This window comes from Fonsecaea pedrosoi (assembly GCF_000835455.1).
Source record: "Fonsecaea pedrosoi CBS 271.37 unplaced genomic scaffold supercont1.6, whole genome shotgun sequence".
Taxonomy (NCBI): Eukaryota; Fungi; Ascomycota; class Eurotiomycetes; order Chaetothyriales; family Herpotrichiellaceae; genus Fonsecaea; species Fonsecaea pedrosoi.
The window spans coordinates 2,504,903-2,522,593 of NW_013550610.1; the positions used below are offsets into that span (position 1 = coordinate 2,504,903).

Genomic DNA, 17,691 nt, shown 5'->3' on the forward strand with positions numbered 1-17,691 from the left:
CCCCCCAAAAGACAACAAAGCCCACGCGTGGTTGATGCCCAAATGCTCCAATGTCCAATGTCCAATGTCTGCCAGAGCTTATTCAACCAACCAATCAACCCTACTCGGCGCCTAGCTACCCGTCTAGTGTCCAATTAGGGGGTGGGAGAGAGAACTCGCTTAATTACCTCCTGTCTTTTCCGTTTCGTCTGTCCCGTCTGGCGTTTCTGGCTTTTCTCACCTCATCCCCATCTCTGCCCTCCTGAAAAATAGTCTGCATGATTGTCCACGTGAAGTCTTGCTGTCAAACAAAGAACCTGAGAACTTCTACGAGGGGGTCACGGTGGTCAGGGAGTCAGGGGAAATTCCCAGCCTCGTCATGCCTGGTCGAAGCCTTGCGGAAGGGCGATTCGGCCAGCCTCGCGTCGATGCCTGCAGCCGGACTTATGGACACAGTCAAAGTGAACTGAAAAGAGGCATGGAGGTATCCAATTCGATCATAATTCAATTTGACGACATTTTGATTCTCAACATAGTAGCCGAACAACGATAAGCAAAATAGTGCTACTGCCATAGAGAGCACCTACATATACCGACTCAGTAACTTTGTACTGATATTTGTAAGGCAGTGGGTATCAGAAAGTCAGGCAGGTGCTAGGTATTGCTGCCGGATGCTGTCCTACGAGGACCACACCAGACACAATGCCGACAGCCCTTGAAGCCAGTCTCCATCACCTCCACCACGCTTATAGCAATGCTGTCACAACCTCCACCTCGGTGACAGATTTTCACATCTCATCATTATCATCACCCCTCTACCACTTTCGCCCCCGTCACGCCGTCGGCTAGTCATTCACCCTTCAGCTTATCCTGCGTGACCGTGAAGGCGTCATTGAGCAGTGCTTGCTCTTCCTTAATGTGGGTGGCTTTCAGACCCGTCGCGACTGAGGCACTAGGATCTCGGCCTGCGTACATGACGTGCCGTCTGTTGTGGTGCTCCGTCTCATTCAGTAGCGTTTCAATCCGTGGTTGAACAAAACTCCATGCTCCAGCGTTGAGAGGCTCCTCCTGACACCAAACGATCGTCTTGGCGTTCTTATAAGTGTCGAGATTCTCTTTCAATAGTGCCCATGGGAAGGGGTTGAGCTGCTCGATGCGGGTGATTGCAACGTTCTTGATGCCCTTGTCCGCACGGTGCTTATGCAAAGCTGCATACACTTGACCCGTGCATAAGACGACGCGGTCAATCTCGTCTGCCTCAACGATTCCCTTGCCGTGCTCTGGATCTGGGATGATCCATTGGAAGTAGGAATCGCCCGTAAAGTCTTCCAAGTCGGACCGGGCAAGAGGATGGCGAAGAAGCGATTTCGAGAAGAACACAATCAATGCTAGTAGTAGACAGTATGTCAGTCAAGCACCATGTTTTCCCAGGGATAGTGTTTTTACTCACGTTTTCTGAACTGCCTGTTCATCTGTCGTCGGAGAATGTGGAAGTAGTTGGACGGCGTCGTCATGTATGCCACCTGCATGTTGCAGTCTTGGTGCTGTCGATCAAGCTTGTCTGGTGACGGGAATACTCGAGGCTCCTCATTGCAGAGTTGCAGATACCGTTCCATGCGGCCACTGCTGTGCTGTAGGACCAAGAAGTTAGTCTTGTTCATCAGTCCAGACAGGGTTGTGGAAAAAACTTACCTCAGGTCCCTGTCCATCATAACCATGAGGGAGGGAGCAGACGAGGCCAGACCTTTGCAGCCACTTGACCTCTCCCGATGCGATGAATTGATCAATGATACATTGGGCGTTGTTGGCAAAATCTCCAAATTGCGCTTCCCACATGACAAGCGCATTGGGCGACGAGAGAGAGTAGCCATATTCAAAACCCAAAACTCCGTACTCACTCAAGGACGAGTTGGAGATAGTAAAGGCTCCTTGCTCTTTGGCAAGATTATTGAGAGGTGTCCAGGTCGCTTCGGTCTCCTGGTCGTGCAAAACAGCATGACGCTGGGAGAAGGTGCCTCGCTCAACATCCTGGCCGGACACACGAACATGGTGACCTTCAAGACAAAGGGTGCCGAAGGCGAGAGCCTCAGCCGTCGACCAATCAATGCCCTTGCCCTCCTCAACAGCCTTCTTGCGACCAGCGAGAATACGTTTGAGGTTACGATGGACGGTGAAACCCTCCGGGGCATCAGCAATCTTTGCCCCGATCTCTTTCAGCATATCAGATGGAACTCCAGTGGGAGGATGGGGAAGGACTTCGGTGGCGAGCTCCTTGGGCGATTTGAAGCCATTCCAGGCGGAGGTCAGCCATTCCTTGCCCGTAGGTTGATAGTCTTTGCTTCGATCGAAGCTGTCATTGAGCATTCCCCAAACCCATTTCTTGTGCTCGTCGATGTCTTCTTTGGTGAAGGTGCCCTCCTCGATCAGCTTGTCAACATACTTGTCGATTTGAGGCTTGATGGACTCTATTCGCTTGTACATGAGCGGTTGAGTGAAGGCCGGTTGATCCGTCTCGTTGTGACCCTGCTTCCGATAGCAGACAATGTCGATGACGCAGTCTTTCTTGAAATCAGCTCTCCAGTCAGCAGCCAGTTGGCAGACGAAGTTGACAGCTTCTACATCGTCGCCATTGACATGGAAAACAGGGGCGTCGATTGCCTTGGCGATATCCGAGCAGTAAGGAGTCGATCGGGCGAATCTGGGATCGGTGGTGAACCCAATCTGGTTGTTAACGATGATGTGGATCGTACCACCAGTGGAGTACGCAGGGAGAGCATGGAAACCCAGCGTTTCGTAGACCACCCCTTGAGCCGCGAAGGCAGCGTCACCGTGAAGCAAGACACCCATCGCTGTTTGGTGTTTCTTCTCGTCATCATTGTAGTGTTGAATGGCCCTGGTTTTTCCCAGCACAACGGGATCCTCGGCTTCCAAGTGAGAAGGATTGGCAACCAGGGACAGTTGGACGCGCTTGCCAGACGGCGTCGGTCGTTCAAAGTTCATGCCGAGATGGTACTTGACATCACCGGAGCCTTCGTCACTTGCCTCAGTGGTGCCCGAAAATTCACTAAAGATGGACTCGTTGGGTTTGCGGACGACGTTGCTCAGAACGTTCAGTCTTCCTCTGTGCGGCATCCCAATGACAATGTCTTTGATCCCATAGTCCACGCTCCTGTCAATCATGGCTTTCATGCCCGGAACGAGAGTCTCGCAACCTTCCAATCCAAAGCGCTTGTCGTTGGGGTACTTTGTGGCCAAGAAAGCTTCAAAGCTGGAGCTCCAGATCAGTCTGTCGAGGATGCGGCGCTTGTCATCCACAGAGTATTTGTACGGGGTTGGCACTTCAATCCGGTTTCTGATCCAGTCACATTGCTCTCGATCCGGAATGTGGATGTACTCGACACCATATGACCCGCAATAGATCTTCTCGCAGGCAGCGATGATATCACGCAGTTTCATCTTCTTCCGCGACTCGGTGGCAAATCTGGGGAGAATACCTGGTCCAAGGACAAATTCTTGGTCCAGGTCGGCCTCCGTAAAGCCATAGTGATCCAGCTCCAACTCTTTTGGTCTGCGGTATCCAAATGCTTCTGCCTCGCCACGGATACCAAGAGGATCGGTCTTGGCTTTGTGATGTCCGGTTGACTGATATGCTCTGACAAGCAGCTGGACTTTCAAGTGATTTGTGACGTCTTCGCCTGCAGTGCCGGCCACTGCGCTGGGAGCGAGGCTGGCTGCCCCTTCAGCTTGGGAAATGAGGCCCGGAGGAGGCTGGAATGCTTTCGACACGGGCATCGTCCCTTCTTCCATGTTGTGAAAGTAGGCTTGCCACGAGACATGGACAGACGACGGGTCTTGCTTCCATGCCATGTACATTTCGTCGATGTAGTTCGCGGTGTTGCCTTGCAGGAAGGAATCGTTAGGATCCTGTTGGAACGTTCAGACAATTCTTCTCTCCACACAGCAGCACCTAGGGAGATACATACCACCCCCTTGTTGCTCTCTTCAGCTGCCATAGCATAGCTCCTGCGCTGCATTGAGCTGTGAGCCATGACAGCTAGTGGTTTCCACCCGGCGACGAGGGCATTGCGACGACCTCCGGAGACCACGCTGACATTGGATGAAGTGCAGAAAGCCCTTGAAGCTTGCGCAGCTCGCAAGGGGAGCTTGCCCGCAGCATAGCGATACATGATGTGGGTGGTGATGGTGAGCTAATGATACAGAGAATGATCCATAGGAGAAGAAAACAGGTTCAAATGAGCGAACCGCACCTGAGCCACACCACTGACACGAGAGTGGAAGGCGGTTGAGACTAGGGATAGACAACGAAGAGTCGAGATTGAAGGTGCAAGAAGCGGAAGTGTGAGGAAGTCCTAGATCAAAAGGTCAAGGCTGTTATTACGCAAATCCCGCAAACCAGTTTAGGAAGAGGTGCTGCCCTGTAAAAAAAGTCGCACGTGAATGGGGAAACATAGCCGATGCCGAGACAAGCCAGAGATGCATGAATCATAAACATGATATGATTGGTGCGTCTAAACTTGGCAGGAACGCCGAACCAATCCTTCTCCTCTCTTCAAGTGCTGACAATATACCAAGTACTTGTACATCACCTACCTGTACAAGGCACAGTGTTGCTGAGTACTTGTATACAAGTGTATATATATTTCAAGTTTCTATGGGGTATCATATCGTCATCTCCAATGTACTTTTGCAAGGCCATAATCTATATCCAATCAGGCGACCCTCATCTTTCGCAGGTATACTTCCGCATATTATCCTGCTCTCAGATCCGAGCTCCAGCTAGATACTCGCGGTCAATAACTTCAGTTCCGCTCCCTTCATCCGTCCTTCTCCTCTCCAAAACCCATCCACCATCCAAATCACGAGCATAGCTTACGCTTTCCGCACCACTGCTGGTCCGGCTGTGATGGCCTTTCCGTCTTTCAAACCCAGCAGATACCGGAGACGATGGTAGTTCCTCCTGTGACGTTACTACCACAGGCTCACTCATTTTCTTCCGCGGCGTGTTCTGTGTCAATGTGAGGTTTTTAGAGTCTTCATCTTCTTCCTCCGACTCAGGGATTCCAGCTGGCGACGTCCGCCCATGGATTGAGGATGCCATCCGGTTCGCATTAAGATCCGAATGGGGGAACTGATGGTTGGAAACGTGCGCAAGTGGGGAACTAGCCGGATTCCCTGCTGCTGAGCTGCTGATACTCGACGAGCTCCCTCCGAATGTTCTGCCTCTGAGCTTCATCAGTCCACTAAAGCTCATATCATCATCATAACCCGGGGAGTCAAGTTGTTGAAGTAACTCCGCAATCCCGGGACTGGGCATCGAATGGGCTGAAGCAGGCATCCCCCCTGGTATCGCCAATGATACCACCGAGTTGCGAGTACTCCACTCACTGCGTTCGGTGATTGGCGTCAAGCTGGGTTCCTGGAAATTGGCCTTCCCACTGTGACTTCGCTTTACCCCGTTGGATCCCCGGTCCGCAAAGTAGCCGCCATTAACAAGCTCTGTATTGCCTTTTCCGTAGGATCGAGCATAAAACCCAAACTCTTGACCATAATACCCTTCGTCGTCGTTCTCCAGGACTTCGGCGTTAGCCTCTGCAATCATGGGATCGTCATCCATATCATCGTCGAAAGGAAATCCATCGTCCTCAGCAATGGCGGAGCCAAAATTGTAGCTGATACGGCTATCTTCAGAGACGACTCCATGCTGACTGCTTTCAAATGGCGACTGTGAAGTATCATCTGAGTTCTGACTGAAGCTGACCTTTCGATCAAATCTGCCATTTGCAGCAGCTTGGTTGGCTGCGAACGCCAAAGCGTCGTGATACGCAGCGAGATTCGTTTCGGTGAGTCCGGTGATGGAGCCACCACGACCGAAGTTCCCGTGGCTATTCGGAACAACTTCTCCGGAGTTTGCGTTGACACTGTTCTGATGATCATTGTGGTTCAATGAAAGTTTTTCGACGGCGTCCTCCCAATGGTTGACAGCCTTCACTTCCCCGTCCAGACCCGCTGCTTGTTTGGCTGCCTCGAATTTTCGGGCATTTTCAGCTGGTATATCGCGGATTCTGCCTGTATCGTCATCAAATAGTTGTTCGTCAAAAGTTGTTCCCGAAGGATCCAATTCGATGTGATCGAACTCGCCATCGTCAAAATATAGGTCTTCATCATCAAAAACCCCTCCTTGAGGACGAGAGGTCTGCTGAGAGCGTCTGCCGTGTATTTCGGCCGTCGTGATGCCCAGCCCTCCGAGCATCGGCACCTTTTCAACGTCAACGACGCTGTCGTTCGGAGGAAATTCTAGATTTCCATCTTGGAAAGACTCTCTCGAGTCGGCAATCCCAATAGCAAAGCCTTCGTGGTCGCGGGGAGTAGGCTGTGACGCATTATTGGTGCTCGTGGGACTAAATGTCATGGATTGAGGAGTAAAGTGGAATCCTTGTAGCGATTGTCGCTGTAAAGTCGTGGTCTTGACATCGGACGCGATCAATTCTTCGGTTTCTGATGGACCGTAACGAGCCACAAGCGCATTCCCTACCGGAATGTCGTTACCGAAACCATCATCTTCGTCAAAGTCTGCGTTGACTCCAGGGATCATTTCCTCTAGACCGTCATCCGCATCGAAGTCATAGTCAGCATACTCGTCCTCTTCGTCTCCATCCGGCACAGTGGTCTTCTTGATCGCCTCGTGTTGTTTATGTTTCTCTTCGAGCAACTTCTCTTGCGCTGACGATCCTCCCCCTCCGATCTGAAAGCTAAATCGTGAGGAAGTACTGGTCATGTGCTTTGGAATCGCCGCCGGTGGCGGAATATCAAACTTTGGGGACGGTGTACTCTTCGGAGGAGGCGTCGGAGGCGGTGGGGAGGCTTCTGGGGAGGCCTCTCCTCTCGGGGGCAACGGTAGATTCTCCTTTCCCGGTGGTGGTCGCTGCGGTGCTGGCTTGCTTCCTTCCTCGTGTAATCCAGGCCTGGGATCCGGCCCTGCTTGTGGAACAGCAGACGGTAGCCGTCTGGCGAATGCTGGTACGCTACTCTCATCTAGGTGGTCGTTGGGCATGGTGAGTGTATGAATATTGTGTAGGTAACCCGTCCGTTCGGGTTGCAATGCTGGTCGGTCATCCTGAAAGTGTTCCTTGAACATCGGGCTGTGTGGCATACTTGGTGGTCCATTTGGGACCAATCGGGATTTGGGTGAATCATTGCTTCTGCTGGGGTCTGGTCCGTACCCAGAACGCAACGCTGGAGATTCTACACTGCTGATGTCGTTGTGAGAATAAAGCCTTCGCGATCGTGGAACAGAGAAGTCATGGACAACTTTTCCTCGGATACTTGGGTCAAAATTATCTGGCAAGGCCGGTACCGACAGCGTGAGATTAACATCCTCGAGTCTCTGATTCTGGGAAGACCTGCGACGGGCCAATAAACTCATTGGATTCAGCAGATTCAGCCTGCTCTTTTTTCCCGTATGTCCTTTCGCTGGAACTGCTTCATCATGCACAGATTTGTCTGATATTTGGGTGGAAAAGCTGTAGTTTCTCAGGCTTGGAGACAACGCATTGTCTCCGAGCTTGACGGGCGGGTCAAGCACCTTTCTCTCTCCAGTATCGAGACGGACAGAGGGCGGAACAGCAGACGGCTTAGATGCGGAGTCTGATCCTATCACTGGGGATTTTGCATAGGAGATGGGAACAGCGTTGTTCCGCTCGATCGCGTCACTTGTCGCAGGGCGGGCAGCTTCGTCAGGCGGTCCAAGCCTGTGGCGCCCAGTTTCCTCGGACGATCTCTGTTGATGTTTCGGTTCGACCGCAGGGGATTTGAGAAAAGGAGGGACGGATGGTACGGACGCAGAGCGGTCGTAGAGGGGAGATGTGAGTGTGAGGTTTAGGCTGAGCGAAGGGCTGTCCGACTCATCTGTCGCGGACGGCGTGTCGATAGGACTGAGCGCCTCGCTGTATCTATTTGGACGGTCAAGAAGTCGTCTTGGATAGGAGGGAGAGGATGGTGAAATCTGGTCAGATCTCCGCCTGCGACGCTGCAGAGGGGCATAGGACGGCTTGTTGGCGTTCATATTGTAGTCCTCGAGTAGCAACAAGTGGAAATAACCGCTGGAGGTTCACTCTTGACCATTCTCCGACTTCCCCCCAGCCTAGAAGGACAAAGATTTACGGCTGCTGCATTGCTAAAAGGGTAGAAGAACGATTGCTCGGGCGCGCAAATAAATGGTGGACTCGACTGCGGTGTGCAGTTCTCGCAGGCAATGGGTGCGGTCCGTATCGAAGCACAGACTGGTAGCGGGGCAGTGTCGAAGAGTTTTCAGATGAGAAATGCCGTGGAGAGATCTGAGTACTGTTTGCTGTTGACAAGGCTGGATAGCATTGAGACGAAGAGTGTGTTGACAGCTTAATTCCACGCATTCGGATGTCGAGACTTGATCCGTCGCGGGATGAGAGTGGAAGGGTCGGCCAATCGAGGTGCCACATTGGCAGTCGTCAGCCCATCTCCACACCACTTTTTGAAAGGCGTTTGGGAATAATGAAACTCGGGAACAGGCACTTGCCTGACACCTGGGCACGGGCTCGTGGGCGCTGGCCGTTGGTACTGGGCAAACGGAGCCAGCCCCCAAAGAACAAGGCGGCCATTCCCAAATGGGGTCAGATGGAAGGAGCCAAGGGGTCTAGCGGGCCTCTAGAGCCCGGAAGCAAGCCACTGGGCTTGGAAAGTCTGGGGCACGCCCGGTGCGGCGCCTATCGTTAGGCACTAGCCGCCTAAGACCAGTACCGAGTACTTGTACGAGAACTCTGGTACTTGGAAGCTCCCTGGATTGAACTGGTATGGCTCTCGAGCAAAATGCGTGACGACGAAATGTCAATCCCATCTCCCTCATCACTATCACTCAACTCGATCCCATCAGTCTATGAACAATGACAACGTGACGGACAACAGGAAATAATCATGTCCTGCCTAACCTCTCCCCCGCAAGTCTCAGCTCTTGAACACTTTTCGTCGCATAATCCAGCAAGTTCCACGTTTCGTTCTCCCGGGAAATCCCTCTTCCGCCCCCGACTGCTTCATGTGTACCTGGCAAGCTGGATTGAGAACCCTCGTCACACCCTCTCGAGCAGCGATCTTACATGAGTCCTCCTAGAGATAAAAACACTTTGAGACCTTCCCGCTTCCTGCCAGAAGACCGATTCCTGGTCAGCTTGAAGCCTGACCAAGTCCGTTCCAAGAAAAGCTGCTTACTCCAGGCTGTGCCACCGCCCGGCTGCTTCGTCACTCCTTCCCCTCACCGCAAAGAGATCATGATCGGAAGAAACCGTGTAAGAGGCAATAGTCACATTAGCCACATAGGGTGGTAGCAAATGATTTAATACTTTTCATACTGTCCTCACTTCAACTTCTTTGTTTTCCTTTCTGCCCAAAAAGACCCTTCCTCGACAGCGTCATCATCATGAATTGCCCCTCACGCACAGACGACACCGAAGCACACCCGGACTGGAACCAGAACCCGCAGGCCCTGAGCTCAGACCTAACGACCAGAGCAGACCTCAATGGAATTGTGAATCTCAGAGAAGAGAGACGCACAGAGTCAAGTCCGGATAATGACGCCCAAGAAGACATTCGGGTCATGCCTGTCGACAGTCCAGAATCACCCTCCCGTGTCCTCAAATCACCCACCGCTGTCAAGGTTGATCCGCTGGAGCAGCAGCGAGCGGCCATTCAACAAACCCACCCTCGAGGATTTCAATTCTTCAGCTCCCCAAGTGCCTTTTTGAACAAGGCTATAAACACAGCGCAAAAGTATGCAAAATTCGTGGGTCCGGGTTTTCTCATTGCCGTTGCCTACATCGATCCAGGAAACTATGCTACGGATGTCGAGGCGGGCGCGGCGACGAGATATGCTCATTTATTCATCATCCTCATGTCCAATCTGTTCGCCATCTTCTTGCAATCTCTTTGCATCAAGCTAGGGAGCGTCACCGGGCTCAACTTGGCTGAAAATTGTCGGAAACATCTGCCCAAGTGGTTAAATCTTGTTCTTTATTTGTTTGCGGAATCTGCCATTATAGCTACAGATATTGCAGAGGTAAGTCAGGCTCTTTGCTGAAGCGGCCTGTTCTGTTGGTATCTATCTAACCTTGAATCATCCAGGTCATCGGTTCAGCCATAGCCCTAAATCTTCTTTTGCACATCCCTCTGATTGCAGGATGTGCAATTACGTTGGTGGACGTCCTGATTCTTCTCCTTTTCTACCGTCCAAACGGCTCTATGATGCACCTGCGTCTGTTTGAGTATTTCGTCATGAGCCTCGTCCTTGGTGTTATGGTATGCTTTTGTATACAACTCTCATTCATCAAAGACACTAGTGCCGGAGAAGTATTCAAAGGATATCTTCCGTCTTCGGCAGTCGTTGAAGGAAACGGTGTCTATTTGTCCTGCGGTATCATTGGAGCAACAGTCATGCCTCACTCTATCTTTTTAGGCTCTGGTGTTGTGCAGCCACGCCTAAAGCAATTCGATACGCAGAACGGGCACATTGTCGCGGGCGAGGAATCAGACAATGAAGAGGAGAAATACGTGCCCTCCATCTATGCTATCCGAGCCTGTCTCAAGTACTCGATCGTGGAGCTTGCTTCTTCCCTCTTCACTTTTGCCTTGTTCGTCAACTCGGCCATTCTCATTGTCTCAGGAGCGTCGCTTTATCCGGAAACAGAGGCGACAGAGGCAGATCTTTTTGGCATCCACGACCTGCTCAGTAAGAATCTTTCCAAGGCAGCAGGTACTATTTTTGCGCTGGCCCTTTTACTGTCGGGTACATCTGCTGGCATCGTCTGCACCATGGCGGGCCAGATGGTGTCTGAGGGCATGCTGCACTGGACTTTGAAGCCCTGGGTACGCAGGCTGATCACCCGATCCATCAGCATCGTCCCCAGTATCATCATCGCAGCAGCAGTGGGCAAAGAGGGCTTGAACTCGGCCTTGACTGCCAGCCAAGTGTGCCTCAGTGTCATCCTGCCGTTTGTCACTGCCCCCCTCCTCTGGTTCACCTGTCGAAGCCACATCATGACTGTGAGGACGGACAACAACGGAGAAGCGGTGAATATGCGGAATGGTTGGATTGTCACGATCCTTGCTACGATCATCTGGCTTGTGCTAGTAGTGATGAATGTGGCTTTGCTGGTGCTTGTTGGACTGGGAAAAGCGTAACGTTGAGACCTCTTCTCGATCGGTGTGGAAGTTGGGATGTGGTGTGGAAGTTGGGATGCGGTGTGGAAGTTGGGATGTTGCGTGGTGAAGGGGGAAACATGATCAGTCTCGACTCGCTGCCATGTGTTTCCTCGCAGCCGACTGGATGGGAGATGTTGGGTGGGAATTGCTGGGTTCTGGCGCTACATAAAGATATGGAAGGTAGATACATCAAAGCATACTCCGTGGATAGCTCAAGCCCACATCCATTCAAGATGTGGCGGCCTGAGGAGAGACCTCGGCAGGTTGCTTCATCCTTTTCTTCGCCTCCTCGCTCAACTTATCCGCCTCTTCTCTAGTAGATTCAGGCAACTGACCCAAATTTCCCAGCTTATCGAAGAACCATATCCGGAACTGTTTCAGAGTGAGTTAGCACGGCTATCCAGAAGTTATCCCCGTCAAGAGAAAGGCAATGGGCAGGAAACTCCCTCTTACCCCGTCAAATGGCGTGCCCTGTCCGTGACTCGGCTCGCAGATGAAGACGAAATAGATGATTGTGGCCGTGATCAACGTCTGCTGCAGTAGCTTTATGGCCTTGTTCCACCTGGGCCGCGCCCACTTCAAGGCGGCCCTCCTCCTGTACGTCTTCTCGAAGTGGAACTGTTGCTTGGGGTCGAGGTTGCGGAAGTCGGGCGGCCACTTCTTGCGCGCGCGGTACGGGTTGTTGGTCACGCGGAAGGGCGCCGGCGTGTACGACGCGGACGGCTTGGGCGCGATGCCCAGCAGCGACAGGAACCATGTGTACGGCGTCAATCTGGTGCCTGGGATTTCGACCGGCGGGGGCGGGGAGCGGGACTTTGGGTGTGCGTAGAGCGGTCGTGGGGTGGGGAGGGAGGATAGGACTGAGGAGGAGGAGGGCGATGGGAAGCTGTCGTAGGATGCGTCCGGCTTGGGTGACGATGCAGCTGAGGGTGGTGCTACCTGGCGGGTGAAGTTTGAGGGTGCGTATGGCGACGGAGAAGAAATGGCGTGGGATGAAGCATGGCGGCTGCTACTTGGGACGATGGAAGTGCGCCGACAATGCTTCATAAAGACCAGAGCGCGAGAGGCTCTCGCAGATGCCACCATGCCTGTAATGCGGCGAGGGGAAATATCGCGAGTGCAGGCGTGCTGAAGCTTACAATGGGCAACGAACTTGCCTGTTGAGCACAAAACGACTTGAGGTCTTGAAAATGCAGTCGGAAGAATAGATTTTCCGATCAGCATATGAATTCCCGCACTACCTGAATTAGGCATTGGCTCCGGTGGCTCTAATTACAATAATAATCATCGGGGTGACCGGTGACCGATCCATGACCTCATTCGTAGTTGTTGCGCTGCAACACGCACATGCCTCGGCATCAAGCAATCCAACAAACGCATATGCTACAGAGAAAATTGCCAGGAACAGATTGAAGACGGTATCATGGACCTTGTGACTTCGGTGATCATAAATCATTCAGACATTTCCCACACTCCTTGATCCTCTTCTTCTCGTTCTCTCCTTCTCATCTTGACTCCTTCCACGTCTATTTTCTTTGCTACCTTTCATAGTGATTGTGCCCTACGAGCCAACATGTCTGCTGGTATGTAACGCCCCTGCGATCTGTCCTCGTGTCACTAACATGTGAAACTCTGGCATTATAGCACAAGCCCGCCTCTCCCAGGTTTCGAGCCACCTCGGTGGCAGTAAGCAGTCCATCCTCTCCAAATCCCCCGACGATGTCGTCGTCACCTGTGCCATCCGCACGCCCTTTACGAAAGGCGGCAAAGGTCTCCTGAAGGACACCGCCGCCGCGGACCTATTGGCACTCACTTTCAAGAACCTCATTGAGCGCTCAAAGATAGACCCTAGTCTTGTCGAGGACATTGCCACGGGCTGCGTGCTTGCTCCAGGAGGTGGTGCCACCGAATACCGCGCAGCTGCTCTCGTTGCTGGCTTTCCGGAATCGACCGCTGTCAGGTCCCTAAACAGACAATGCTCCTCTGGTCTGCAGGCATGTGTGGACATTGCCAATGCGATCCGAGCCGGCATGATCGAGATTGGCATCGGCTCGGGTGTTGAGAGCATGTCTTCCCAGTACGGACCCGGTGCGGTCACTGAATTCTCCGATCTTCTGGAAAACCACATGCAGGCCGCAAACTGCAAGGTGCCAATGGGTGTCCTCTCAGAACAGATGGCAAAGGACCGCAAGATTGCTCGCGCTGACCAAGATGCATTTGCCGCCTCATCGTACCAAAAGGCTCTCAAAGCACAACAAGCCGGTCTCTTTGACGAGGAGATCGCCCCCATCACCGTCAAATACACCGATCCCAAGACCGAGGAAGAGAAGACGGTGACGGTCACAAAAGATGACGGTGTCAGACCAGGAATCACGGCCGAGTCCTTGGGCAAGATTCGTCCCGCTTTCGCAAAGGACGGCTCCATCCATGCTGGCAACGCTTCACAGATCTCCGACGGTGCCGCTGCGGTCCTGCTCATGAAACGCAGCACCGCTGAACGTCTGAGCCAACCCATCCTAGGAAAATTTGTGGCAGCCTCTGTAGTTGGTGTGCCGCCTTTGCTCATGGGTATCGGGCCGTGGAAGGCTATCCCCGTGGCCCTCGAGAAGGCTGGTATTTCCAAGGATGATGTGGATATCTACGAGATCAACGAGGCCTTTGCAAGCCAATGTGTCTGGTGCGTCAAGGAACTGGGCTTGCCTTTTGAGAAGGTCAATCCCAAAGGCGGTGCTATTGCCTTTGGCCACCCCCTAGGCTGCACTGGCGCCCGGCAAGTGAGCACCCTCTTCACGGAGCTGAAGAGGACGGGCAAGAAGATTGGCGTGACGAGCATGTGCGTGGGCACGGGAATGTAAGTGTTTTCTTCTCTTCCTTGCTTTCATCCACCCACCCTTTTCTGTGTCTTCTGAGTTCTCCGCTAACAAACTACAGGGGCATGGCTGCTGTATGGGTCGCCGAGTAGTATAAGAGAAATACTTAAAATATACCACCAAAGTACAATATCAGCATCCGGGTCCGCAAGAGACCTCGACCTACCATCCATCGCGGTCTCCAGTGTCCGGTGCCTGCGGGATGAATGGAAATGAGGAAAGAAAATAAAAGTAGAACAACATGATCAGATCAGGTCTGAAGATGCATGGCCACTTATGTACAAGCCCGGTTTCATACCTCCAGGCCTTGTGGTCTTTTTCCCGATCTACTTTTCGACTCTGGACGTTGAGTGGGGAGCTATTTGCCACAGTCTTATATCACACATCTCCTCCGCCACAGTATATCTCTGCGTGTGTTCCTCTGTGTCTGCGCAGCGTGGGTTCCGCTGGGCGTATCAGGATCTGGGAAAAATCGGACACTGTAAACTGAATACTGATGCTGGGTGCTGGAGAACAGGACTGGATTGGACGTGTGATTGGGTGTATTCATCGGTGTGTATCTCGGTATCTAGGTACATATACCCTCACAATACTTATCCTTGTATTTGTCCTGGCACCTGTACTTGTACTTGTATTTGCTGGATACATCGCCACCCGCACGCATGCACGCATGCATGCATGTAACGGAGGTACTAGGTACTTACCTCCCTAGGAACTCATCGTGTCCATGTTAGGAATATTATTATCGCGAGAGATTTCTTTCTCGATACGGCAAATCTGATCTGATGGATCTGACTTGTCGGATACCAACATCAATCCACACCAAACATGGGTAGCTGGATAAGGTAGCTGGCGGATCGCAATCAAGGCACATGGAATATCCGTCACTGTTTTTTCATCTGCAATTGTCATTATCGAGCCCAAGTTTCTACCTAGCTATCTAGGTAAGCTGATCTGAATGAGCCCACACCAGTCCATGTCACTGTATCTCCCGTGATGAATCTTAGCACACACCCTCGCCCTAACTTCCAGCTGCCAACTCTCGCCTTGTGTCCATGTCTCGTTTCCCTGCCGAATCCCTCTCAGCCAGTCATTCGTTCAATGTACCGGCTCCATATTGCTTGTCCTTGTCAATAGCCACCAGCTCAATTCGTTGACTTCAGCTCCTGTTTGATCAACTGTCTCCTGCTCGTCCATTTTCATAGCCACCTTTGGTTCAATTCTTTCTTTCGCTTGTGGTTGCAATGGTCGTCACCGTACCCGAAGATGTGTAACGAAGCCCCAATCAGCACAACACCAATGTCTCTTCTGCCACGCTCTTATCTCTCGGTCCGACTGTCATATTTGCCATCTCGTGTGGTGGTTACGTTTCCCTTCTTGTCCACTCAAGCCTCGTGCGTATTCAATTTCCCATCAATCCTCAGACCGGCCATCAATGCCCTCAAATCGCGGCTCACCTGCGAAATGCTCGACTCGTTGACCTCTCCAAAGCGTGAGAGGGAATGAAAGAGTGCTTCGGAATCTGTCTCGCTGGGGTCATGGTAGCCTGGACCTGACAGGCGCACGCCGGCAGGATGGGATGCACTGTCGTAGTCAGAAGTGGTCGAGGACGCAGCGGACGCAGAGCTGGAGTCTGACTCGTACCCGCCCTTTTGACTCTTTGAGGCAATCGATGGTCCGGGTCTGCCCTTCGACTTGGCGTTTGACTTGTGATGATTCTTCTTGCCCGTCTGTTTTGCCGTGTCACTGTCGCTCTCGCCACTATCCTCACTCCATCCATCATCATTCTCACTTTCCCAACCCTCTCCACCACTAGCACTATTGTAATCTTCCGCGTCTTCATCCACTGCTGCCACCACATCCTTGAAGGTAAGTGACTTGGACGTCGGCACCTCATAAACTTCGGTTACCTCGATCCACGTTCTGACTGTGCGTTTCTCGCCGTGGTCCCCGGCCTCTCGCTTGACCGAGTGTTGATGTCGCACACTGCCATACGTGGTGATTTTGCTCACGTGCTCTGAGAGGTCGAGACGAGATACTTGAGATCTGACGCTGCGTAGCGTTGGCTTGGATCTAAGCAGGGTGTATTTGGCAGACTTGGCCGAGCGTGGGGATCTGTTCTGCTTGTTCTGTGACTTTGCAGATATGGCGCGGTCCTCTCGGTCATGAACAGCTCCAGGGTGCTTTTGCTTGGGTGTTTCCTCGACCTTTGCTTGTTTTTCATCCTCCTTCTCTTCACTTTCGACAGTCGCCAACTCTCCCATCTCCATTTCTCCACCTCTCATCTTCAAAGCTAGTTCCTCAGATCCGGACGCCGCGTCGCTTGCCGTGAACGTACTGTTCGCCCTGCTTCTCACGTCCGAGATCCCGAAGGTCCTGCCCTGGTCTCTGACCCATTTCTCCGCGGTTTCCGCGTCTTCACGACTCGCCAACTCAACGGTATATTCATTCTTCAACAGTCTCGGTTTTCCACCCCTCGCAACCTTGGCATCCACAAGTCCTCTCTTGATGGCGCGGGTTTCTTTTTCGAAGGCTTCCGGGTCCGTTGCATGCTGAAGGCGGTACTGTTCAACGAGCTGTGGTTCAGAGATACGGTGGAGACTCGGAAGAGTGGGCATTGACAGCGCTGCTGCTACCGAGTGTGTCTTGTGGAAGATGGTGTCGGGAGGTGTGGGAGGTGGAGGTTGTAGGAAGCCACGCGAGCGTTGAGAGTCTGTGGTTGCTTCAGTTTCCGCTTGAGAGGCATTTGTTGGTGTCAGGTCATCGTTGGCGTAGATGTTCTGCTGGTCCTTAGACCCAGACCCTCCACCGCCGTGGAAGCCAGCGACGACTTTGGGAGCATTGCCACGTTTGTCTGCATTCTTTGTCTTCATGGGTTTGTCTGGTTGATCGCTGTCGTCGCTGTCATCCTCTCCTTTGCCTTTTGCCTTTGTTTTCCTTGCGTCTTTCACGGCATCACGCCAGAGGCTGATCAACTCGCGTGCTTCCTCGCTCGCTTCGATCCTGGAGATTGGACCCCAGCTGACCTTCTGCACAGGATCAGTGGTTTCGGTAACTACTGTACCACCGGGCATGGGGCATTGTACCGACATGACAGGTACAGACTCCGACTTGGTTTTGGTAACACCATTGTTGGACTGGTGTCCGTGGCGGTCACCCTTGTCAATCTTGCGCATGTGGACAGGAACTCTCATGCCAGGAAACACCGCTTTGTGGTATTTGTTGCTCGTGGCTGACATGAACTTTTGTGGCTTTGCGGAAGCAGGACCAGTGGCACCTGGTGTGGCCTTGCTGGCTTCGGCTGAATTTGCAAGTCGTCTAGCTGCTGCGCGACTTCTCAAGAAGGCGAGACCGGGCGTGGGATCATGACGAGGTTTACCGCCAGTGCCAGTGCCTGTGTTGCCCTTGCGATATTGTACAGGATCAACTCCATCACCTCGCGGCCCGCCATCTGAGTCGCTATCAGCGCCTTGTCCCCAGGTACTACTCATCATTGTGATTGCACCGCAGCTCGCGCGGCTTGAGGGCTGACGAGTGAGGCTTTGCAGCAGAACAGGATCCTGTGCAGGATGTGACCTTGTGGAGTCTCCCAGGCAGA

At 52.6% G+C, this 17,691-nt stretch overlaps 6 protein-coding genes across 6 annotated transcripts; 2 read left to right on the forward strand and 4 right to left on the reverse strand.

Moving 5' to 3' along the window:
* Positions 1–828: 828 nt before the first annotated feature.
* Positions 829–4,166, reverse strand: Z517_09738 (oxoglutarate dehydrogenase (succinyl-transferring), E1 component; the record flags this gene model as incomplete). The annotated part of the gene is made up of 4 exons (XM_013425646.1): positions 829–1,367; positions 1,430–1,610; positions 1,672–3,903; positions 3,963–4,166. The coding sequence occupies 4 exons, from the start codon at positions 4,164–4,166 to the stop codon at positions 829–831; spliced, it is 3,156 nt and encodes a 1,051-aa protein (XP_013281100.1).
* Positions 4,167–4,759: 593 nt separating this feature from the next.
* Z517_09739 (uncharacterized protein) lies at positions 4,760–8,062 on the reverse strand (the record flags this gene model as incomplete). Its single annotated transcript, XM_013425647.1, has 1 exon — positions 4,760–8,062. The coding sequence occupies one exon, from the start codon at positions 8,060–8,062 to the stop codon at positions 4,760–4,762; it is 3,303 nt and encodes a 1,100-aa protein (XP_013281101.1).
* Positions 8,063–9,445: 1,383 nt separating this feature from the next.
* Z517_09740 (uncharacterized protein) lies at positions 9,446–11,202 on the forward strand (the record flags this gene model as incomplete). The annotated part of the gene is made up of 2 exons (XM_013425648.1): positions 9,446–10,081; positions 10,147–11,202. 2 exons carry the CDS (start codon positions 9,446–9,448, stop codon positions 11,200–11,202), a joined length of 1,692 nt encoding a protein of 563 aa, XP_013281102.1.
* A 249-nt stretch (positions 11,203–11,451) lies between these two features.
* Z517_09741 (uncharacterized protein) lies at positions 11,452–12,309 on the reverse strand (the record flags this gene model as incomplete). Its single annotated transcript, XM_013425649.1, has 2 exons — positions 11,452–11,595; positions 11,677–12,309. 2 exons carry the CDS (start codon positions 12,307–12,309, stop codon positions 11,452–11,454), a joined length of 777 nt encoding a protein of 258 aa, XP_013281103.1.
* Positions 12,310–12,796: 487 nt separating this feature from the next.
* Positions 12,797–14,078, forward strand: Z517_09742 (uncharacterized protein; the record flags this gene model as incomplete). Its single annotated transcript, XM_013425650.1, has 2 exons — positions 12,797–12,806; positions 12,868–14,078. The coding sequence occupies 2 exons, from the start codon at positions 12,797–12,799 to the stop codon at positions 14,076–14,078; spliced, it is 1,221 nt and encodes a 406-aa protein (XP_013281104.1).
* A 1,400-nt stretch (positions 14,079–15,478) lies between these two features.
* Z517_09743 (uncharacterized protein) lies at positions 15,479–17,584 on the reverse strand (the record flags this gene model as incomplete). The annotated part of the gene is made up of 1 exon (XM_013425651.1): positions 15,479–17,584. The coding sequence occupies one exon, from the start codon at positions 17,582–17,584 to the stop codon at positions 15,479–15,481; it is 2,106 nt and encodes a 701-aa protein (XP_013281105.1).
* Between the last annotated feature and the right edge of the window lie 107 nt (positions 17,585–17,691).